The sequence below is a fragment of the Haliaeetus leucocephalus genome, unplaced genomic scaffold (assembly GCF_000737465.1).
Source record: "Haliaeetus leucocephalus isolate CR32 unplaced genomic scaffold, Haliaeetus_leucocephalus-4.0 Scaffold339, whole genome shotgun sequence".
Lineage (NCBI taxonomy): Eukaryota > Metazoa > Chordata > Aves > Accipitriformes > Accipitridae > Haliaeetus > Haliaeetus leucocephalus.
The window spans coordinates 11,989,223-12,010,404 of NW_010972775.1; the positions used below are offsets into that span (position 1 = coordinate 11,989,223).

The following is a 21,182-nucleotide window of genomic DNA, read 5'->3' on the forward strand; positions in this document are numbered from 1 at the left end:
TTTTTTTTCATTAATAGCTACAGGTGTTGCTCATTCCAGCTGAAAGAGGCCACTGAAGAGACAAGCTAAAACACTAGAATGCGAGACCAATAATTAATGTATTAATTTCTTGAAACATTAATTACTCAAAACATGCATGAGTTAGACAAATCCTGTGCACTCCTGTTCTGTACATCATATATAAGCATCTTATGCACAATTAACTATATAAAAGATGTTTAAGATGTGCATACAATTTACATTTTAATTACCATTTAAACATAGCATAAAAAAGACATCTTGGAAAAAGCTTCTATCATAATGATATTTTAGTATGAAACAGAGTGATACATTTTTACAAAGAGGTTGTTCTAAGCAGGAATGTACAGACATACTACACCTGCAAGATAAAGTGGCTAAAGAAAATATAAAGAACAAAAATACAGCAAGGAAAAGAGTACCACTGCATTCTGCTACTTTGGGGATGGGATTTAAGCTAAATAGTGCCGAACTGCAACATCACTAGAATACAATTAGATCTGCAGTATTAAAACAAGGAATCATCTGAATCAAAAAGACATAAACAGCAGATAATGAATTCTTGAATAAAACAGGTAAGTTCTTTCAGCACTATAAACTAGTGGGTGAAAATACATGTCAAACTTAGTTTAAAAGATTCATTTAGTGGCTCTGTTACAATCTCAGCTCAACTATGCAAGTCCAACCACATGTATTGCAACATTACATCCCCCTTTCCGACTGGTGTCAGCTGTCCAATTTCAGGAGTTGCAACCCCCTATGCTAGCCTGTTATTGCTTCATTCTTTCCTACTGACGTTAGGAGGGCTGAGGAATGCTTTTGACTAGGAGTTGTTGATTCTTGGGCTAAATTTCCCCTTGTTCCTCAAACTTTACTCACCGGGGAATGATTGCTGCTGTTTGGGTATGGATCTTCCCTCCAGGCCCCTGCAGTTGATTCTCATTAAGGAAAACTTAAAATCCCCTCGGCAGCTCTGGAGCTCTCTGGAGTTGTCAGTGCAACAAGACACACAATAAACACAAGGTGAGCACAGATTTAACCGAATCTCTACCTACATCCATATTCTCACATGCATTGCAGTTTTGGTCACTGAAGTTGCCCAGTACTGTGATGCGATATAACTGAAACAGCAACCAAATCCAGCTGGGCACCTCATGTCCACGTTTAATTATTCTCTTTTACTAGATGAGATTGGAAAGATTTCTTTCCTCCCTCCCTCATTTGCCCCATCTGCATAACATCTTCCTGCTCCATAAGAGCGTAGGGACACCCACAAAAGAACCTTTTCTCACATCAGGCTATGGAACTTGCTGAAGAATACTCCCCTCATTTCCTCACTGTAACAGGGACCTGCTGCACCCTCAGCTTTCTCCAGAGCAGTCAGTAATGCAGAAGACCCCTTCTCATCAGTGCAGGACCCCAGCTTCTAAATAAAATATGTAAAAATCATCAGCTGTTCAAAGCTTTAGCAGGACTAGGAGCATTAAGTACTTCATTCTGCACTGAAACCACTGAGCTTTTAAACACAGGACATTTTTTAAAAGCTACAAATTAATGACTTCAAGAGTTATGCATACAAACAACATTGAACAAGACAACAGAAATAAAGTGTACTGTAAAAAGTCACATTTTAGGGGAAATTTAAAAACAGTTTGCACATTGGCATTGACTGTGGCGTTTTGGGGAGCAACTACAGAGAAGCTCTTGAACCCACCTCAGATGAAGGATTACTTGGAAAAGTACGTTTGGTCCGCACCGATGAGACGATGGGCCCTCAGCTGCTCTGTCTGAATGGTCAGGGATGCCCTGCAGGACAGCTGCATGTTTACTTCTACAGATCCAGGCTTTCTTCATCTGGGGAACATTTCTAGACTAGCCCAAGGAATTAATTAATCTGATGTATTGGTTTAAACACTTGTATAAGTACCTCTCGCACAGGAATAAATGTGCTTCTTTTTTACCTTGTGCAATTCGGGAAAATGTTTAAGCTAACCAAAATAAGCCACTCATCATTGAAAAAAAAGCCTCCACATGGGGCTTAGAGGACAACTAGTAAAAACTTTCCCCTGCAGACGAGGCCACAGCTATTTCCTCAGCTAAGAGCTCGGAATTTGGCCCTTGAACTTAACTACTGCCCATGTTTTTTTAGGCACAAGCGGTCTCTTGTGGCCTCAGTTTGCTCCCACTGATGATGACAAACCCCACCTTCACTAAAGAGGAAGTGAGGTTGCATTTATGGGCAACATTAAAAGCCACCAAGAAATTCAGAAGTCTGTCATTAGATCGCCCGAGAGAGTTTCGAGTCACAAACCAGTCCTGCGTACCAACAGTTGTAATGCATTCTGCCTTGCCAGTTGGCCTGAAATAAACAGGCAGGATGTTTTTGTAAAGGAAGTTAAACACATTTTTCTTCAGAAGATTTCTGTTGAATCTTGTACTATTTTCCTCTTAAAACTGAAAAGATAGTCAGACTAGACTGTGCTGTTTGACTCTGAAAGACCAAATGAGCATCCTTGCAGCAGTTAAATGTTATTACATACAAAAGGCATAGGTATCATCTTTGAGAGAATATTCAGGTTTTTTTCTTCTTCTAATATCACAGAATAATAGCAAGCAAAACCTTTTTGTTTACATCTTCTGTATTACTGTTGATGTGAATTGCTGGCTCATAACCATACTATTAATCGCAACAAGTATGATTTAATCACACCCTGTGTAAGCAAGCAGCAAAACACCTCTTTTCCTCACAGCATCACTAGAAATGAAATATCATCCCGAGGAAAGCAAAAAGTCTAGAAAAAAAGATACATTTTGTACTTCTCTTCAAAATGTGAGCAGGCCTTTAAAATATAAGCTTTCTAAGCATCAGAAGGAACATTACTACATCTTCAGTTTAGATTGACAACCTATGCTATTTAAGGAACACCTGCAAAACATGGTTATTCTAATTTACACCTTTCTTCTGTCCAGTACAAGCTATTTTTTGCTGTACCAAAGGGAAGAATACTTGAAATGCGATTTGTTATAATTATTTAATAAAAAAATGCAAGTATTTTCACTTTTATTATGGGGACACACGCAGAGGCTTACAGGGGGTCCTTCAAAATGGAAGAGTCAATTAAAATACTTACTTCAAACAAATCCTAAAACATCTCTCATTGAGCTCTGAAGGAATTTTCATAACCATTTAAAGAGGTTACCACAAGTTACAGTAGTTTTGTTTTAGATAAACACTGCAAGCTAAACTTAATATAAAAATAGATTCTGTTTAATAAATTTGTATAATACACAATAAACAATTATGAAAGCGTTATTACAAAGGTAAACAAAACTCTGCATTAATATTTCAAGTAACTTTATAGAATTTCTTCACGTAACATTCAAACTGTGTCACATTGGTCATGAAATAGACACAGTAGAACAGGTTCTCCCCAGTCCTCACACTTTTACTTAAATATCAAGTTATCTTTTTTTCCTTCAAACGAGGAATTACTGGTATTGGTTCAAGTTAGAAAGTGGGCTATCAAAACCACTATCTTGCTGAAGAGACTGGGGATCCCACGCTGTTTTTTTCTAAGCATTTGTTGCAGCATTTTCCTACATTTGAATCTGGCAATACATTGAATTGTGTGACAGCAGAATTTGATTTGTCAGAGTTGAGGAATGAAGTATGTTCTGGGTTTGTTATCAGGTGGCCTCTACTGCAAACTTCAGTGCTGCTTTCTGTGCTGAGAATCTTGCCATTGCCATTAGAAGTGTCTCTCCAAGTAGTAACAACATTTTCATCTGCAGGGGAAAATGACCTGATGTGAGGAAACTCTTCACAGTATGCAGTCTGTGCTTGCACATTAGTACCGGCTTTTTGTTCAAGGTTCACGAGAGGCGTATCACTGCAATCCAGATGCAGGCTTCCATTCACAGAACTCCATTCACTGCTGCTTCCTTCATCTCTTTCTGGACTTTCTTGAAAATCAAATTCCTGAGTTCTTTTAGATTTAGCTTTCCATTTTCCACATGACTGGACACATTTATCCTCCTTCAAGACTGTTCTATCATTCTTGCTCTTAAGCATATGATGAGTTGGCCCAGAGATGGCATGGCCATTTGTAAAGCTGGGTGCATGCATATTTTCTGTTGTTACCTGAAAAGCAGATGGAGAAGCATTCTGATGTGCTATAGTACTAGTAGCACACACGAGTCCTTTGTCTGCATTTATGATGGGGCTGTATTTTTCTCTTCTTCCATTTTCATTTGGATAAAACTCTGGCAGAGCATCTCTTGAAGCACCATCCAGATTTTTAGAATTATTCCCATTCTGAATATTTGAAGTCACTGTTTCATGAAGCATATGTTGAGTTTCAGTCTGCATTGCATCAAACTGCTGTCTCAAGTCATGTGGTACACCTTTCTGGGCAACTTTATCATTGGCTTTTTTGGTAATGCTTTCACTACATGATTTACTTTCCATACAGTTTGACCTTGTCTGAAGCATGCAATCTCTTTTTGAGTACTCGACTCCCGGTGGTAGATCAGAATTTAACAGCAGAGCTAGGAGAGGAGGGAAGGAAATAGATTAATTGAATGAAATGTTAATGCTGGAAGAAGGACTGGGTTCTTCTGTTTGGTTGGGTTTTTTTAAATAAAGAATTGTAAGCATTGTCAAAATAGCAGCTTATATTTACATTTCCATTAGCAAGCTTATAAATAAATAGTACTTCACTTTCCATCTGCTTTTTCGTTACTACATGCATTAAATCAATATGATCAAGAAGAGAACAACTATAGAATCCAACATACCTGAGCAGGTAGATTTGCTTTGGGGAATGTGTCGAAGAGGTGTTTCAAGTCCTTTAACCATCATAGCAAGCTTACTGGCAGCGTTCATTATTTTCTTTTCAGCTCTGCCAAGAATTGCAGAACATGAAAAAAAAAAAAAATTAAAGGTTAAGTGTAATTCCTTTCCAACTCTGCGTTTTACTTCAAGGTAGTGTTAGCAAGAGTCAAAGAACACTGAAAAGACAGTATGCCAGACTGCTCGGCAGTGACCCCATGCCAATCTGAGCAGATTGGCAAGGCTGTCAGGCAGTTAGACACTGTTTTCTCCAAGGTGGACAAACACCAGACTAATGTCTACACACCTCTTTCAAAACCAACAGTAATTTCCAAACATACTTGAACTCACCCTTCATGTTTCCCATTATCAGTAAGAAGTTGTTGAAGGCATGTCAAATAGTATTTACGCATTTTCCGTGCCGTTTCTTGGCGCTCTCTTAAAACCTCCACTTTAATCATTTCAGCGGCTCGCTCCTTACTTTCACGGATGTAACAAAGCATGTCACCTACAAACACACTTCATTAGTACCAGTTTTCTCCCAGCAGGGGAAAAAAAAGCCACCACCACAAACTGGGATTGTCTAGCAGACCTGGAGCAAGTCAGCAAGGGCCTGGATTTACCTGCCAACATTCCACCCAAATCCTTATGCCAAATGTTGCCTACTGGATAAATACCACTAAAGACCAGAGCAGGTTGATATGAAGCATCAGATGGGAATTCAGTTGTCCAATTTTGCATCTTCAGCAGCAATAGAAAACACTAGGCACAGGGATTTGGGAGGAATATTGGCTGGTAAAATGCAGGTCTACGAATTCTTTGACAGCAGTGGAGCTGGCATTTGGAGACCTGCTGCCCTCAAGTAAGACTTGGCGCTACACTTAACCCTCTCTCCTCAGCCAGAAGGTTGCTGATTAAGCCAGAAGCCAGGATACAGCACAAGAGAACAGCCAATTCTCCCTCAGGACAAGTTGCAGGGTAGGTGGATTGTTTGCTGGAGATACAAGATCAGTTCTCAAAATACGCTTTACCATTTAAAAAACATAATACAGTGCAACAAAGCAAGGATGGCATAACAAAGCTTCACCCATTGCAATTAACCTTGTCCAAGATTATGGTAACAATTCCATGTCTCACATTCACTCTAGTACGAAGGAAAAATTTACTTCTCATGCGATTTGACTGTCAGATTCCTGTGCAAGTTGGCTGAAGGAGGAGGAAATGACAAAGTAAATTATTTTGCTCTCCTAAATTTTCAGCTAAGACTTTAGTACTTACACTTAATCTTGCTCACAGCTTTAATGTACTGAGCACGCATTTCTTCCAGCCCTTTCACAGAGTCACAGGATGTACAAGGTTTTGAGACGCCTCCCTTTGACAGTGACCTGAAATGCACATAAGTCACACTGCACAAGAAAAGCAGCTTACATCTTACAAAAAAAAAAAAAAACAAAAACCCCACACAAAAAAACCCATCAGCTTGTGTAGATTTTTTTAAATACCTTGGTGGTGTTCCCAGGTCTTTCAGTTTAGTCTTCATCTCAGAGTTTTCTGCAATTAGAGCTTGTAGAACCTTCTCATTTTCTATAACCAAAAAAGGGAAAAAAAAAAAAAAAAAAAAAAAAGAGGAACCAAAATTCACTGCACTTCTCTAAATTCAAGTTAAGTTCAACAGAAGTGATTACATAAACTGCTGTTTCTGCTATAAGAGCTCAATGTCACAAAGCAAATGTACAGCTGTTGCAGTAACAGGCATATACGAATCGATCACAATACACTTCAATGAAGCCTGAATATAAGTCATCTCATATAGTAATTAAGTAAGCTTAAAGCCTTCATATGCCATTACTAACACTATGCTGGAGGCAAAACTTCAGAGATAACAGGTGTACATGTAGAGAAAGGACAGGGGAAAAAAAACCAATGAGGCTTGTTTTGACAAACACTGGAAAAGAATTATTAACTTGCAGGTCAGCAATTGTGCCTTCTTTGGGGTGGCGAGGTAAAAGATAAAACTTGGTGGTTGTTTTGGTTTTTTTGTTTTGTTTTTTTTAATGACCAAAAGCCACTATTACAGAGGAAGGCTAGACTTCCATACTTCCATGCTGAACTCTGCTCAATGCTACTAAGAAGCACATAATATTATAATGAGCCACCACAAAGAACGAGAAGACAGTTGAGCTGAAAAAGGCCAAAGCATAGGACTTCAGGCTGATACTGAAGACTGTTGATCATGGCATACAGATAGTCCACCTGTGGGCCATCTCCTGAAAGTTAAAGAACCTTAAAACCTATTTGTTAACTATGTAATCTAATCGAAGCAAATAATTATTTCAAAAAAATGTACAGGTGTTTAGCATAACTTGAAGAATTGATGGACAAACTTGGATAGACCTATAAAAATCAACAGCTGATTACTAGCTTTCCTATTTTAGGACAGAAAACCAACATGAATTGAACACCTAGACTCAATGCTGGAGATACCCCCACTGCACCCAGCCACTAAATTTCTCACGTGAACCATGGCCTAAGGAAAACAATGACTGTCACCACACCACAGAAGGCATGTCTTAAAGACAAATCTTCCTTCTGGAAGAATCAAGGCTTTCATCGGTAGAATATGAGGACCTGAGCCCTGGGAAAGACACAGACAAGTTTGGCTTTCTTCATTCTCTAGGATGATGTGCAGAAAAGCAAAAAGCAAGCAGCCATCCTAGAACACAGATATAAGCAATTCATGGCCTTCAGAGATCCTCATTTGTGGTCCAAAACTCATGTTGAGCAGTTGAGACTTGCATCTATGATGACCTTGGTGATAGCAGTAGGCTCTATTTTCATTAACAGACCTCCTATTACCCTCCAATCTCTCCTCCAGTCCCAAGGAAGTTTACACACTATATGGTTGTCGACAAAAGAGCACAGAAATAATATTACACAAATCTGTGCAACTTACCTACCTGGCCTTGATCACACATCTGCAAGCTGGCAAAAGCCTTTCCCTTGCAAACATACAGCATTTTACACCTCCTCACTGAGCACAAAATTTATTAAAGCAGACAACTGAAATTTTTCATTTAAAAAAAAAAAACAAAAACAAAAACAAACCCACAACCAAAACACTCACAACACACACAAACCACAGCCTTTGGCAAGTACAACTGTTTAGTCACTTGGTACAACCTACTACCTCACATCTGCTCTCTCCAAGCTGACCATTTACCAAACCTGCTTACAGTGGCCACAGTGACCTTTCACTGAGGCATGCTCAAACAATTCTACAGAGTTACTGACCCTCAGGATGCAGTTTAAGACTTCTCATGAATCAGAACCTTCAGCAAGTCCAATTCCTGCCATGCTCTAAGGAGAGCCTAAAAAAAAAAAAAAAAAAAAATGCCCTGAACACTATTGTGTACAGCTTCAACTGATTAAAGCACTGCAGGGAGAATGATCCTCTTATTCAATCACCAACATGTTTTCCTTCAGAGAAAACATCATTCTCTTTGTTCTGCTCCTTAAAACAAAGACCTCTACTGACTTCAATACAGCTGAATAAGAGGATAGAGTTCCTCAGATACCAAGTGAATGGGAACTGTGCTCCATATGGTACATTATGCTCAAGCAGGCAAGAAAAAGTTCTTGAGCACAGGAACAAAGCAAAGCAGGCATTCCTCCTACAAATCCTCTCAGAAATAAACCTAGACAAAATGAACTCTTGTTGTTATCAGAGACAGATGAATCAATATGACTTTCTCTGAGTGAAAAGCCTACATGCCAGGCCCATACAGGGAGACCCAGCTGCCGGAGTAGTTACAGGTACAGCAAAGGGGTTTGATATGCTAAAGACTTTTCATCCTCGTTAGCCCAGATTTTACTATGGCCAGAGACTTCTACCAAGTTAAGTAAAAGTAATAAAGGATGGAGTCTATTATCCTGAAAGGACAACAGATGTACATGATGCAACAGATTCCACAATAAGTAAGCACAGGTATCAAGATCAAGTCAGGTAATATTGCAATTGACTAAACTGATGGTCAAGTCTCAGGGAGGTTTTACCACCAGGCGCTATCACAGTCTGTGTACAGAAGGTGATACAGATATTGAGAATGCCAAAAATAAGATGTTGGACAGCAAAAAAAAGGTGATCATAACAAAACAACACTACTGCACAGCCAGGGGGGATGTGTATTAAACAAGAGTACTGGATAACACCACTACTGAATCAGAAGCAGTCTCCTACAATGGAGAAATCTCAAGCAAATTACTATGCACTATCTTCTTCCACCAGAAATAGCTTCAGAAAAGCCTTATTTCCATACTACAGGCAGAAGCCTTACTTTCAGTGACTTCCAAAAACAGAGTGGATATTTCATATCCATCATTCATAGAGACAGTCATCACATAGGAAAGAAAGATTTAAGAACTAGAGACCTTTTCTCAGTCCTGTATTTCTCATTTCAAAGTGACACAAAGGAAAAAGAATGTCTTGACTTAAAAGGCAAAAGAGACTAAATAAAGCCAACTTAAAACCTACTTTAAGGTTTACAAAAAAAAGAAAGAAAAACAGAACTACAGCTTCAAGCTATTATTAACCGCAGGAAGGTACAAGAAAACTGTGGTCAGTGGCTTACTACTACTGGTGCCAAGAGGAACCAAGTAACATTTAGGGCCACTCTGCTCTTTATACTCCCACTATGGGGGGATGAGTACATGCACAATAACAGTACAGCCCCGAAGGAGATAACTGAAGAACTCCCTGACTCATGTGTGTACGTACACACGCATGCATTATCTGTATTGCCCATGAGGGTTATGGAATCCACATGTACACATATTCAAAGAACATCTGCCACATGTTCAGTTTTCCTCTATTCTTTTCCTGGTACACATGAAAGAGCACTAAAGCAATAAGTAATGTTTAAAGCCAAGAGGGTGAAGGGGTTTCTCGGGGTGTGGAGGGGAAGGTCAGTTTGTGGGTTTTTGTTGTGGGGGGGTTGTTTGGTGTAAGTATGCACAAACACTCATTCCACCCTCTGAAAACTAAATGATGCAACAGATGAGACTCATGCAGCCAGCAAGGCAGAGTCATTCAAAGTTGTCTTTAGGTGACAAACAATACTAACCTTGGATTTGCTCTGACTTAGCTTCACATTCTTTCACAGCAAGCTGAAGATGTTTGCAGGCTATCTCCAGCTCTCTTTTTAAGTCCTGGCACACAGCCTCTCTTTTTTCAAGCTCCTGGCAGCAGTGTTCACAGCAAAATTTTTCTTGAGACCCAAGGTTCCTTTTTGTACATTTCTGACCTGCAACAGTAATTGCTGAAAGTTACACATCAACCATGGGACCAAAAAAAAAAACCCAAACACAAAAAAAATCAAACCTGACCTTACCTTCCTAGTGCTCTACTTAGTCTTTCTTTTGCTGGAAATTATGTAACACATTAGTCTAATTAAAATAATCACAAGAGGCTGGAATCCTGTTATAGGAGGTGCAGCAGCATCTATCAAGTCGTTGAGCCCTCACAGCCTCAATGCACTCCCATCAGTAATTATTTGAGTCTTCAGTCAACAATATGAGACTTGAGGTTGAAATTTTTTTTTTTTTAAACAAAAACAAAAAACCACACACCAAAAAAACCCCCCAACCACCAAAAAAAACCAACCATCCCCACCCCCCAACAGCCAAGCATGGTCTTTTGGAGTCAACTGAAGGAGACTCTCCCAGCTGGGAAGCCTCACATGCAGCTGAGTCTAGTTAAGTTAAGAAATTCACAAAGACTGGGCTACTTCCAGGAGAGCAACGGTTGCTCCCTATAACCAGGACAGGGAGCTCTAGAGACAGAAGAGCTGCACTGCTTGTATTGTTTTGTGTTTAATAGATGGTTTGTTGTTTTGGTGTTGAAGGAATTCAAGCCACACTATAGGCATAAAGCCAAAGACTCTCTTGGGTTTTCTTGCTTTATGTTTTTTGGTTGCATAAGAATTCAAACTAAACAGAAAGCCCCAGAGAGATAGCTAGGCCTCCCATGAAGTTTTTCCCCAGCTACACTGTCTCCAGCTTTGCCATAGTACATGTGACAGCTTTGAGAAGAGCTACAATGCTAACGTATATACTGGGGGAGAGAGGGGGAGCGGGAAGTAAGGAAGGAAAAGAAGAGAGAAACATCACCCAGGGATTTACATTTTTTCAACTACATTCTTGATCAAAAGTATTTGAAAAAACACCGTGCCAGGTGAGGTATAATTCTTGACACAACAGTATCTTTTATATGAATGCAGAATTCCTTGTCTTGTCTAATGTCAAGAGCAAATAGTATATAATTCGATCTTCAGAGCTCTGATTTAGTATTACTCATTTACACGACATAGTTTAGACCATACCTTGCTCATCATGATCAATACTGGCTTGCTTATAAGCTGTTAAACACCAGAGGTGTTAATGTTCACATCCACAACCCCCAAAGAGTATTTACACCTGCAGCAGATACAGCAGCTATTTCTTTACTCCTGAAGAACGGCTTTAAAAAGCAGAAAGCTAGTAGCATTAAAACAGTAAGCTGGAGACCAGTACCATTTGTTGCACTGTTTGTGACTTTAACATAGTACAAGCTAACACAACATTAAACAACCTCACAGTCAGAAGAACTGCATCTTCCTCTCTCACCCAAATATATCAACTAGCTTTGCATTAATAGTCATCAATAAGACATCAACTATTAAAGACTGCTACTAACAAGCTTAAGTTGATGATATACAATTTGCCAGATTAAAAACAAGCCCAATACCTTTGTCTGTTCCAGTTTCCTGCAAGGGTGGCTGTCTCCTTAGCCTCCCTTGCGCTTCTGCTTGGTGTCCAACATTGTACACAGGAGGTCTTGTCACGTCCCCAGTTTCTCCTTCACCATGTTGCAGGCAAGAGTATGCTTCTTTATTTACATTACTCACTAGCTCTTCATATTTCTGCAATTGAAAACACTTCCTGAAAATCCAACACATTAAAAAAAAAAAAGCGTACTACACTATGTTAAAGTAGGTAAGTAGTATGTTAGCCATAAAAAAAACAAACAACCCTGGCCACCAAGTAGCTTTAGTAATTGTAATGCAGGTGCTTTAAACTTGCAATAGAACTGTAGACTGCAGCTCAAATACTGAGGAAAACGTGTATTCTAGCATATAGAAGTTTTACTTTGTGTAATTCACTGCAACAGCAGTACCTGGCTATCCTGAGTTTAATTTATTTTGGAAACATCAGTAGCCCTTAACGTTGCAGAACTATACAGCGTCTTTGAATAGTTGAAGCTAACTTGGTTTTTTAAACAGCATATCCAGCAGAAAAAGGGGTTGGACTCATTTAGAGCTTCTGCACACATATGGGTAGTACAGGGACAGATAAGTCATGTAGAAAAACGTAACTCCTTTGTTTATTGTTATAATGGTAGCATAAGAGAAGACATTACTAAGAAATTACAAAGACTTTGCTGAATAAGGTAGTTCAAGCCAACCAACGTTTTGAAGTTCAAAGGCATATCAGTTTACCAGGGGACATTCATATCTATTACAGAAGATGCATCAGGCATAGCAAAAAAAACTTCTGATTCTCTTTACAATTGTGAAAATAGCTCATGTCAAGAAAACTTTAAAGGACCACTTTCTGAACAGAAACATATTACCACTAGAAGACTCGGTAATACTGTCATGAGAAATCACTTCATACTCATTTCCCCCTGTCCCGCCTTTTCTTGAAAAACAAGAGTTTCTTTCTCTGTCCTATTCTTGGACAATTCCCCAGCTGCTAAATGCTGGGTGGCATTAGCATTTCCAGTGGGATGCTCCCCATAATCAAAAACTTACTACAAGCATAAGCATTGCAAAAAGAGGAATTTGCCAAAACAACAGAAACAGAAGCTTTTGGACAGAATTCTACTTAGCCCCAAACTCTTCTAGAAGAGGGTAGAATGTCTTTCCTCATTTGGCAGGCACATTGAAAAGGATTTCCTAGAGCCACAATAAAGTTAAGCAAGACTATTATTCCTGAGATAGATCAGCTTGTCAGTTATTCAGTTCTACTACAGATAATTTGCAAAAAGGATTTACTGTTTTTATCTTTATTTGTATCAGAAGCTGGGGGGGGGGGGGGGGGGGGAAGAGTAACATGATCCATGATCACTATCCGATCACCGCTACAAACTGCTAAATTTCTTAAAAAAAAAAAAAAAAAAGCGCAGCAGCTTTGCAAAAATCTAAGATGGGCCTTAATCACTGAACTCACCTAAGAGGTCACAAAAGCCTGCAACAGGCTCCCAAACTTAGGATGGAGGATTCATCTCCTTAATTTACAAATCTTGGCATTAGAGAGCAACACTCCTAACCTGGCTTTCTCTTCTTTAAAGACTGAAGGTGTCAAATCTACACTCATCCTTTCCCTTTTCAGTTGCAAATGGTAGATTTAGCCCTCTCAGAGTTTTAAAGGACTGTTGTTATCAATGAACTCACATATTGGATTCTTGGACTCTCAGGACTACATAAATATTTTATATTGGGAGAAAACATGTACGAGTCTGACTTCTCAAATCCCTTTTCTGGTTGGCAGTTATAATTTGCAGAAATATTACCTCTTTCCATTCTTGCTCTTTCTTTTCCAGAATCGTGTGAACTGTGGTTCTGTAGGCCTTTTGTAAGCAAGCCTTCAGTTTGTCTTTGCACTGATGGTTTAATTGAACACGAGCATCAAAACACTTATCCTTCCAAGAATGCTTACTATGTGTGCACTTGACTAGTTCTTCATGGATTTCACTCAACAAGTACTCAAGTGCAAGCAGAGTCTTCTCCTCATACCGATTAATTTCATCTTTCAGTCTCTTTGTTTCCTGAGCCTCCCATTCTCGCTGCTTTTGGTCTAGTAACATCTTTATTTCTGCCTGTTTCTGAATGGAGAGGTCATTTTTCTGCTTTGCAAGATCCTCCTTTGCTGTTGCAAGTACCTCTTTAATTCTGTTTCTATGATCATCTAAGAATGATCGGTAGTCTCTCTCATTTTGCTCTTGTATCTGCAAGATTTCTTCTTGCTTTTCTTTGTTCCACTGAGCACGGGCTTTTGCTAGTTCTGCTTTGATAGCTGCAGGGATTTCTTCTTTCTTTAGCTCCAATTCCTTCTTGAGAGAAATTACCTTTTCTTCAAGTTCTTTCATTCTTGGTCCAGACTTCTCTGTATTCTCATATTCTTTCTTCCATTTCTCTTCAGCAGCTGACAGAACTAGGGCTAACTGGTGAATATATAGACACAGTCATTATAAATATATGCATACATTTATATATGTATAAAATATAACCCTGGGTCATTATGAATCTATTGGAGATTATTTTCAAATTATTTAATAAAATATAATCCTATTAGGCAAAAAAAAAAAAAAGGATCAGAACCAGAATACACTAGAAACATCTTTCCTTAATGATTCTCAGCCTATGTCTACATTCATTCCTCACTAATATATGGGATCTGGAAGACTGAACTGTTTATCAATACACATAAACAAGTATTTTGGGCTACCTGCTTTGCTGCAGTCTCTTTGTGTTCCTTTTCCCATTTTTCTTGTTCTATCTTTAGATTTACTTTGTACTCTTTGAGGTCTGTTAATTCTTGCAGCCACCTGGCATGAGCTTGGGTTAAAGCTGCATCTACCTACAAGCAGATAAAAAAAAACCTGCTTCAGTCACCACCACCAAATACATTTTTATTATTACTTTCATGTAGCAACGAAAGAACAGATTTCAGTTTGGATTGCCTATGTTTACAGAAATTGAAAGAATCAGACCAGCATCATCTGATGCATTTCTTGATGCAAAAATCATACCAAAATGATGAATATTAAATTTATTTTTCATTAACAAAATGGTATAAGCTCTAAGTCAGTGTTGCTCAGTTCTGTTCAAAACCGCTGCCAAACTTGTCCAACTGTGTGAAAAACTAACAGCTAAAAAAACAAGCTACATGCTACAGCTTCTTCAGAACTTTTTTTTTTTTAATTTATTTCTAATATAGCAAATATCAACTACTGAGCTTAAGAGAAAGTTAGTGGAAGAGAACACTTCTTTTTCTTTTAGGTGACTTAGTTGCACATGGCAGTTTCACAGGATCCAGGCGGACAGAACAATTATTTGTTACCTGGCTGGCAAGATTTTTACGGTATTTATTTTCCAGTTCTATTTCAAATTCTTTTAAGGCCTCTTCAGAGGCCATATTTTCTTTCAGAGCCTTCTGGATCTGCAGCCTTTGGACTCCAACAATCCCTTCTAATTCTTTAGTTGAAGCTTCATCCACAACTGTTACTCGGTCAGTTTGGCTGCTGCAGTCATGACATTCAACTACAGTTCTTCTCGTTTCTTCCAGCCTACTTTGCCATTGTCTTTGTATTTCTGCAAAGACTTGTTCTTTATTCTAAGGAAAAAAATATTCTTTAAGAAAATCTCCCCAGTGTCCAAATAACTAGAATTTCACTGGTATTTAACAAACAAAACTTTGTTTACACCAATAATCTTCCCTAACAGGAGAAGAGAAAAACCATGCTCAGACAGGAGAGAGTTTGGCAATTCATCACAGATTTCTTCTATGGGATAGGATACACAAAGGACTTCTGTACGATAACTGAATGAAACAATAGAAAGCATAACCACTCACCCAGGGATCAGGGTGGAAAACTCCAGCATATTACCAGCTGTGACATTCAGGACATTCTGTATGTTACTTTACAAAGTCTAGGGGCTTGGTTTGTTTTGGTTTTTTTCTAAAATCTTAAGCATGTGTAATACCTACTGACTTATTCAGAGGCTCCTTAAATGACAGATCCTTAAAAGCCACTTCAAATGGCAGAATAACAGTGCATAAGCCTGTCTACATACAAGTTGTCCTTCTGAAAATAAACAAAACAACAAAAAAATTTTGAAAAAACACTGGCCTAAGTTCCATACCTCTTTTTCTTCCTTCTCCCAGTGAACTTTGGCTAATGCAACTTCCTCTTCAACCTGCTGTTCTTTTTCTTCCAGCCACTGCCTCTTTGCTGCTATCATAGAACTGCTGTGTTTCTCTTCAAGCTCAGTCCTCAAAAGGTTAAGAGAGTCTTCTTTTTCTTCTAGTAGCTGTTTCTTGAGCTAGGGAAAAAAAAAATTTAAAACATTTAAAATTAAAGTATTCTCCAAGGCATAGCAAACTGCTCTGGTGCTCTGGTACAAAGTGATGAGAATACATGAGAGACATGATTAAGTTTCTAGAGCCAGTGCACTGATCTTACTGATGTCACCTGGACAAGAGATTCAGGTCTCAAAAGGAGGTGTTTTAAGGCTTGATAGCAGAGGTAATCATAGGCTATTACTCTAAAATAAGTTTTCTTATCAAGCATCTTTCACACTGGTATCTTCAGAAAAGCAAAATTTTTAATCAATATAGCAGCCTGCATTTATTATTACTTAAAAAGCCACAGTATTTTCAGATGACTTTTATATAGGGAGAAGAAAACATGTATTGTCATACAGTGTTTTGGAAAATGTCTTGTGAATGTAAAACCTCACACTGCTGACTGAACAGCCCTCAAGAGTGAAAATTATGAAAAGCTGACTACGTGAAAATGAATAGCTATTGGAAAGGGTTATTTCTACAATATTTTAAACCCCAGGACACAACAGCAGGTTAATTTAACAACCAATAGGTCACATGTATTAACTTTCTGATATAGCTGCATCTCTTCCAAATATCTTCCCCAGTTACAAAGCTAAATATACTTACTGATATTACATCTTAAAAACAACCTGAAATGACATGGTTTACAGGTATTTCCATTAGTACCTTCTCTTCCTTCAGCTGCTGCTCTTGCTCAAATTTCTGCCTTAAAGTAGCTTCCAAGGTGTCCTTCTCCCCACAGACTCCAATGTAACATTCCTTCACTGCAGTCATCTCTCTGCTCAGCTCATCTATGTTAGCCCTTCACAGGACAGATTATTTATTGTCAATTAGTCTTTACACTCACAGGAGAGCAAATCTGTTTTTAAAAAAGTGTAACTAGTACTGAGACCCAGACAGGAAATGTGAAAGTTTCAGTAAAAGTGGAAGAAATGTGAAGTCTTACTTTAACTGCGAGATTGTCTCTTCATAAGTTTGAATAAGCTGCTGTTTTTCTGCAGCATACCTCTCCATCAAGTCTTTCTCAAAATGTGCTTTTGTATCTTCATGATGTTGCTGATAAGTTCTTTCACACCTACAATTTCAAGAAAGGAAAAAAACTACCTTTTTTCCCCCCTTTTAAACAGGGATCAACTTTTCCCTAAGAAAGAAACCAGCTTTCTAATGCTGACCTGCCCTTGTACCACATAGCTGGTACAAGATTATAGATGCAGGCTAAGAGTTCACAAATGGAACTAAACAGAGTTAACAGACTTACCTGTCAATGGCTTCTTGTTTATCCTGATCAAAATCCTGAACCATCTTTCTCATCTGACAACAGAGATCTTGATTTAAGCTTTTCAATTTTTCCTCACTTTCTTTCAGTTCTTCAATAGTTGAAGTACGGTTCTGGATGAACAAGAGTCAAGTAATAGGTGGGTTGTAAAGAACCTTTTCTAATTGCAGGTTTTAGCACAGGGTGGGGGTTGTGGTGGTTTTTTTGTGGGGATAAGCAGCATCCCTGTCTCACCTCAACTTCTTGCAGCAAAGTTTCATTAGCCTTTCTGAGTCTCAGAACTTCTTCCTTAAGATTATCAGAAACCAAAGGACTGGCTGCCAACTTATCATTCGGATTTGCGACAGGCTAAAAGTAAACAAAATTAAGATGATATCTTTCAGGATATACATGATTTAGAAGCTGATGCTTTAAAAAAAAAGTTACAAAACTGTCAAATAAAAATTTTACTCAGAAAAAATAATTAAAAATAAAAAGGAATTTATTGCATTCTAGATGAACTCCTGAAACTCATAGCATCATGAAGGTTTAAAGAAGCACACACTTGACACCATGTTTGCAAGCTGAATGACTACTATCATCCAACAGAGCGCACTCTTCTCAAGCATATTACATTCCTATCCCACATCCAGGTCACAATGTATAGATTACAAGAGCAGATGTTACAAGTCTTGATCAATTTATAGAGAGAAGTTAATAATGGGCTGAAGAGAGATGCGGTATCAAAGAGAGTCCTTGTTGATCAAATTACATAGTGAAGGCCCTCTGAAGGCAATCTCCTTAATGTTCCATTTGTATAACCTAATGATACTATCAGCTTTCTCAGAGAAATTACAAGGTCTTTTTGGCTAAAGAAAACCTACTTTCTCCAATAAAATTTAGTTCTGAAAAAAACTGAGTGGCCTTTAAGTGCTATCAAGCAAGTAAGACATCATAACATAACTTACCTAATAAGGCATATGCTGCCCAGGTTGTGCTATTTAGCTTGTTTCTTTTTCACCAAAGATACAAAACAAGGTATCATCCAAATGACAATACTTTCCTTAAGCTCAAAGACAAATTTACTTAGTTGCTATGAATACTCAGCTCTGAGTAAATTCTTTGGTCCATTTTCATAAGAAGTTTAAATGTTGGTTTGGTTCACTAAAGTCCAGTGCATCTTTACTTTTTAAAAAGTGTAAAAGAACAAACCTCTGACTCTTTTGATGCTTTTTCCGCTTTCAACAACTGCTTGTATTCCTCTAATGTCTTCTGGCAATCTTTAAGATCATTTTGTAATTGGGTAATCTGGTTTCTCTTCATTTTATTACTGCTCAATAAACGTTCCAGCTCAGCTTTTAATTCTACAATAATTTCATCTTTAGAGAGCTCTTCATCCATGTCTCTGTTCTGTATTGCACTATTAGGGAAGACATAACTGCTTCAGTATTTAAAAGACAAAAGACATTTATCTGAAAGGTAGTGGTAGCAAAGAGAAGAGCAACTAATGCTACCAGAAATACAGATGTCTAAGAGGTAATAGTAAAAAGAGAGAACAAGAATATAGAAGCCATATGCTTTTTTGTCAAGCTGCAATTAATGTACAGAAAACTTGTTCATTCAGCTGTTCCCCCAAAAGATTCATTCTCGTATTATGTGAAGTATTTTGAGATAATTCAATTGGTTGTTTTTAGACAGCTTTAACATTAAGCGACTATGTGGAATCTTTGAGCAAAAAGGTATCCATGCATATAAACCATACAATCCAAGGAATAGCAACATCATCTCTACAAAAACTGAAGATTTATTAAGCAGCAATTAGGCATCAAATTTACGGTATTAGTCCAGTTTCCCATTTCCCAGATTACCTGGCAATACCAGCAGTATTTCAAATATCTACCAAAAAACTGTATGTTGATCCAGTAGGACCATCTTTTACACATCAGTTGTATCACTTCTTAAGGATTTTAGATTTTTCTTTAAACAAGAATCACTTAATACCTGCAGAACCTTGGTTTCTTCCCAGCGATTTTTTTAATTCCCAAATCTACATAGGAATCACCCAGGTTCGTATGCAGCTCTCCACCCACATCATTCAAAAATACTCCAAGCTTGGCCGCAGATTCATACAAAGCTATTTCTTCCTTCAGTTCCATTAATTCTTCCTTAAAGGAAGAGACACAAAAAAAAAATTACACTGAGCAGAGAAACTCCAAGCAAACACATTAGGCTCATGATAACTCTTCCAAAGAAAACAAATACACAGAGGTATTCTTTCTAAATATAGTTGTATTTAGCTGTATTTACTTGAATCATCTAGCATTACTTTTACTTATTTATACTATGATTTTTGATATCTCTAGCAAAGCATATGCTAGAACTACAGGGGCTACAGGGGTGGCTTCTCTGAGAAGCTGCTAGAAGCTTCCTCTACGTCCGACAGAGCAAATGCCGGCTGGCTCCAAGACAGACCCACCACTGGCCAAGGCCGAGCCCATCAGCGACAATGGTAGTGCCTCTGTGATAATACATTTAAGAAGGGAAGAAAAAGTTGCTGGAGCACAAAAACTGCAGCTGAAGAGAAGAGTGAGAACATGTGAGAGAAACAACTCTGCAGACACCAAGGTCAGTGAAGAAGGATGGGGACGAGGTGCTCCAGGCACCAGCGCAGAGATTCCCCTGCAGCCCGTGGGGAAGACCATGGTGAGGCAGGCTGTCCCCCTGCAGCCCATGGAAGTCCACGGTGGAGCAGATATCCACCTGCAGCCCGTGGAGGACCCCACACCGGAGCAGGTGGATGCCCAAAGGAGGCTGTGACCCCATGGGAAGCCCATGCTGGAGCAGGCTCCCGGCAGGACCTGTGGACCCATGGAGAGAGGAGCCCACACTGGAGCAGTTTTGCTGGCAGGACTTGTGACTCCACGGGGGACCCACTCTGGAACAGTGTGCTCCTGAAGGACCGCAGCCTGTGGAAGGGACCCATGCTGGAGCAGTTCATGAAGAACTGCAGCCCATGGGAAGGACTCACACTGGAGAAGTTCGTGGAGGACTGTCTCCTGTGGGAGGGACCCCATGCTGGAGCAGGGGAAGAGTGTGAAGAGTCCTGCCCCTGAAGAGGAAGGAGCAGCAGAGACAACATGTGATGAACTGGCCATAACTCCCATTCCCTGTCCCTCTGCACCACTGGGGGGGGTTGGCAGAGAATTTGGGAGTGAAGCTGTGCCCAGGAAGAAGGGAGGGGTGGGGGGAATACGTTTTAAGATTTAGTTTTATTTCTTATTACTCTACTCTGGTTTGATTGGCAGTAAATTAAGCTAATTTTCCCCAAATCGAGTCTGTTTTGCCTGTGACAGTAATTGGTTGAGTGATCCCTCCCTGTCCTTATCTCGACCCGCAGCCTTTTGTTACATTTTCTCTCTCCTGTCCAGTTGAGGAGGGAGAGCAATAGAGCAGCTGTGTGGTGCTTAGTTGCTGGCTGGAGTTAAACCACGACATTATTACAGTTCATATATGAATTTAAGTATTATTTCTTCTGCCCTTACTTCTTTCCTGCTGCCCTTGTATAGTAAAAAGGATGACAACAGAAAAGCACATAGCTGGAAAAAACAGCCCATTACTCTAGTACTTATTAGGATTCATAATTTCCAAGATAATAGATTTAAGTCAAATACATAAACTGAATTGGAAAGACTTCCACTCATATTTTACAGAGGACTCTCTAGCATTCCCTTTTGCCAGCAAAAGGTAAATTTCAGAACTTATCTCCAACTGTCCCTATAGCCTAATTAAGTTATGAGATTCCCAGCACATAGAATTTACATTCTTCTTTTTCCATAAACAGGGTAGATGGATGTATGATATCAGATTTGTGCTGATACATATGCCCTGCTGTATTTTAATTAAAAAAAAAAA

At 38.9% G+C, this 21,182-nt stretch overlaps 1 protein-coding gene across 3 annotated transcripts in view; it reads right to left on the reverse strand.

Annotated features, from left to right (window-relative positions):
- Positions 1–3,519: 3,519 nt before the first annotated feature.
- Positions 3,520–21,182, reverse strand: part of CEP152 (centrosomal protein 152kDa) — a 28,854-nt gene continuing 11,191 nt past the window's right edge. For 2 of the 3 annotated variants that reach the window (XM_010571869.1, XM_010571870.1), the window contains exons 11-27: positions 19,272–19,435; positions 18,483–18,690; positions 17,526–17,639; positions 17,274–17,404; positions 16,962–17,090; positions 16,682–16,817; positions 15,811–15,990; positions 15,008–15,280; positions 14,393–14,524; positions 13,458–14,108; positions 11,631–11,805; positions 9,970–10,149; positions 6,352–6,433; positions 6,128–6,234; positions 5,201–5,357; positions 4,816–4,919; positions 3,520–4,566 (exon numbers count right to left, since the gene is read on the reverse strand). In XM_010571869.1, the coding sequence (XP_010570171.1) occupies positions 3,551–4,566; positions 4,816–4,919; positions 5,201–5,357; positions 6,128–6,234; positions 6,352–6,433; positions 9,970–10,149; positions 11,631–11,805; positions 13,458–14,108; positions 14,393–14,524; positions 15,008–15,280; positions 15,811–15,990; positions 16,682–16,817; positions 16,962–17,090; positions 17,274–17,404; positions 17,526–17,639; positions 18,483–18,690; positions 19,272–19,435 (3,939 nt within the window). In that variant the 3' untranslated portion in view covers positions 3,520–3,550. The remainder of the gene's footprint in view (positions 4,567–4,815; positions 4,920–5,200; positions 5,358–6,127; positions 6,235–6,351; positions 6,434–9,969; positions 10,150–11,630; positions 11,806–13,457; positions 14,109–14,392; positions 14,525–15,007; positions 15,281–15,810; positions 15,991–16,681; positions 16,818–16,961; positions 17,091–17,273; positions 17,405–17,525; positions 17,640–18,482; positions 18,691–19,271; positions 19,436–21,182) is intronic. The other variant, XM_010571871.1, reaches the window with a different exon arrangement.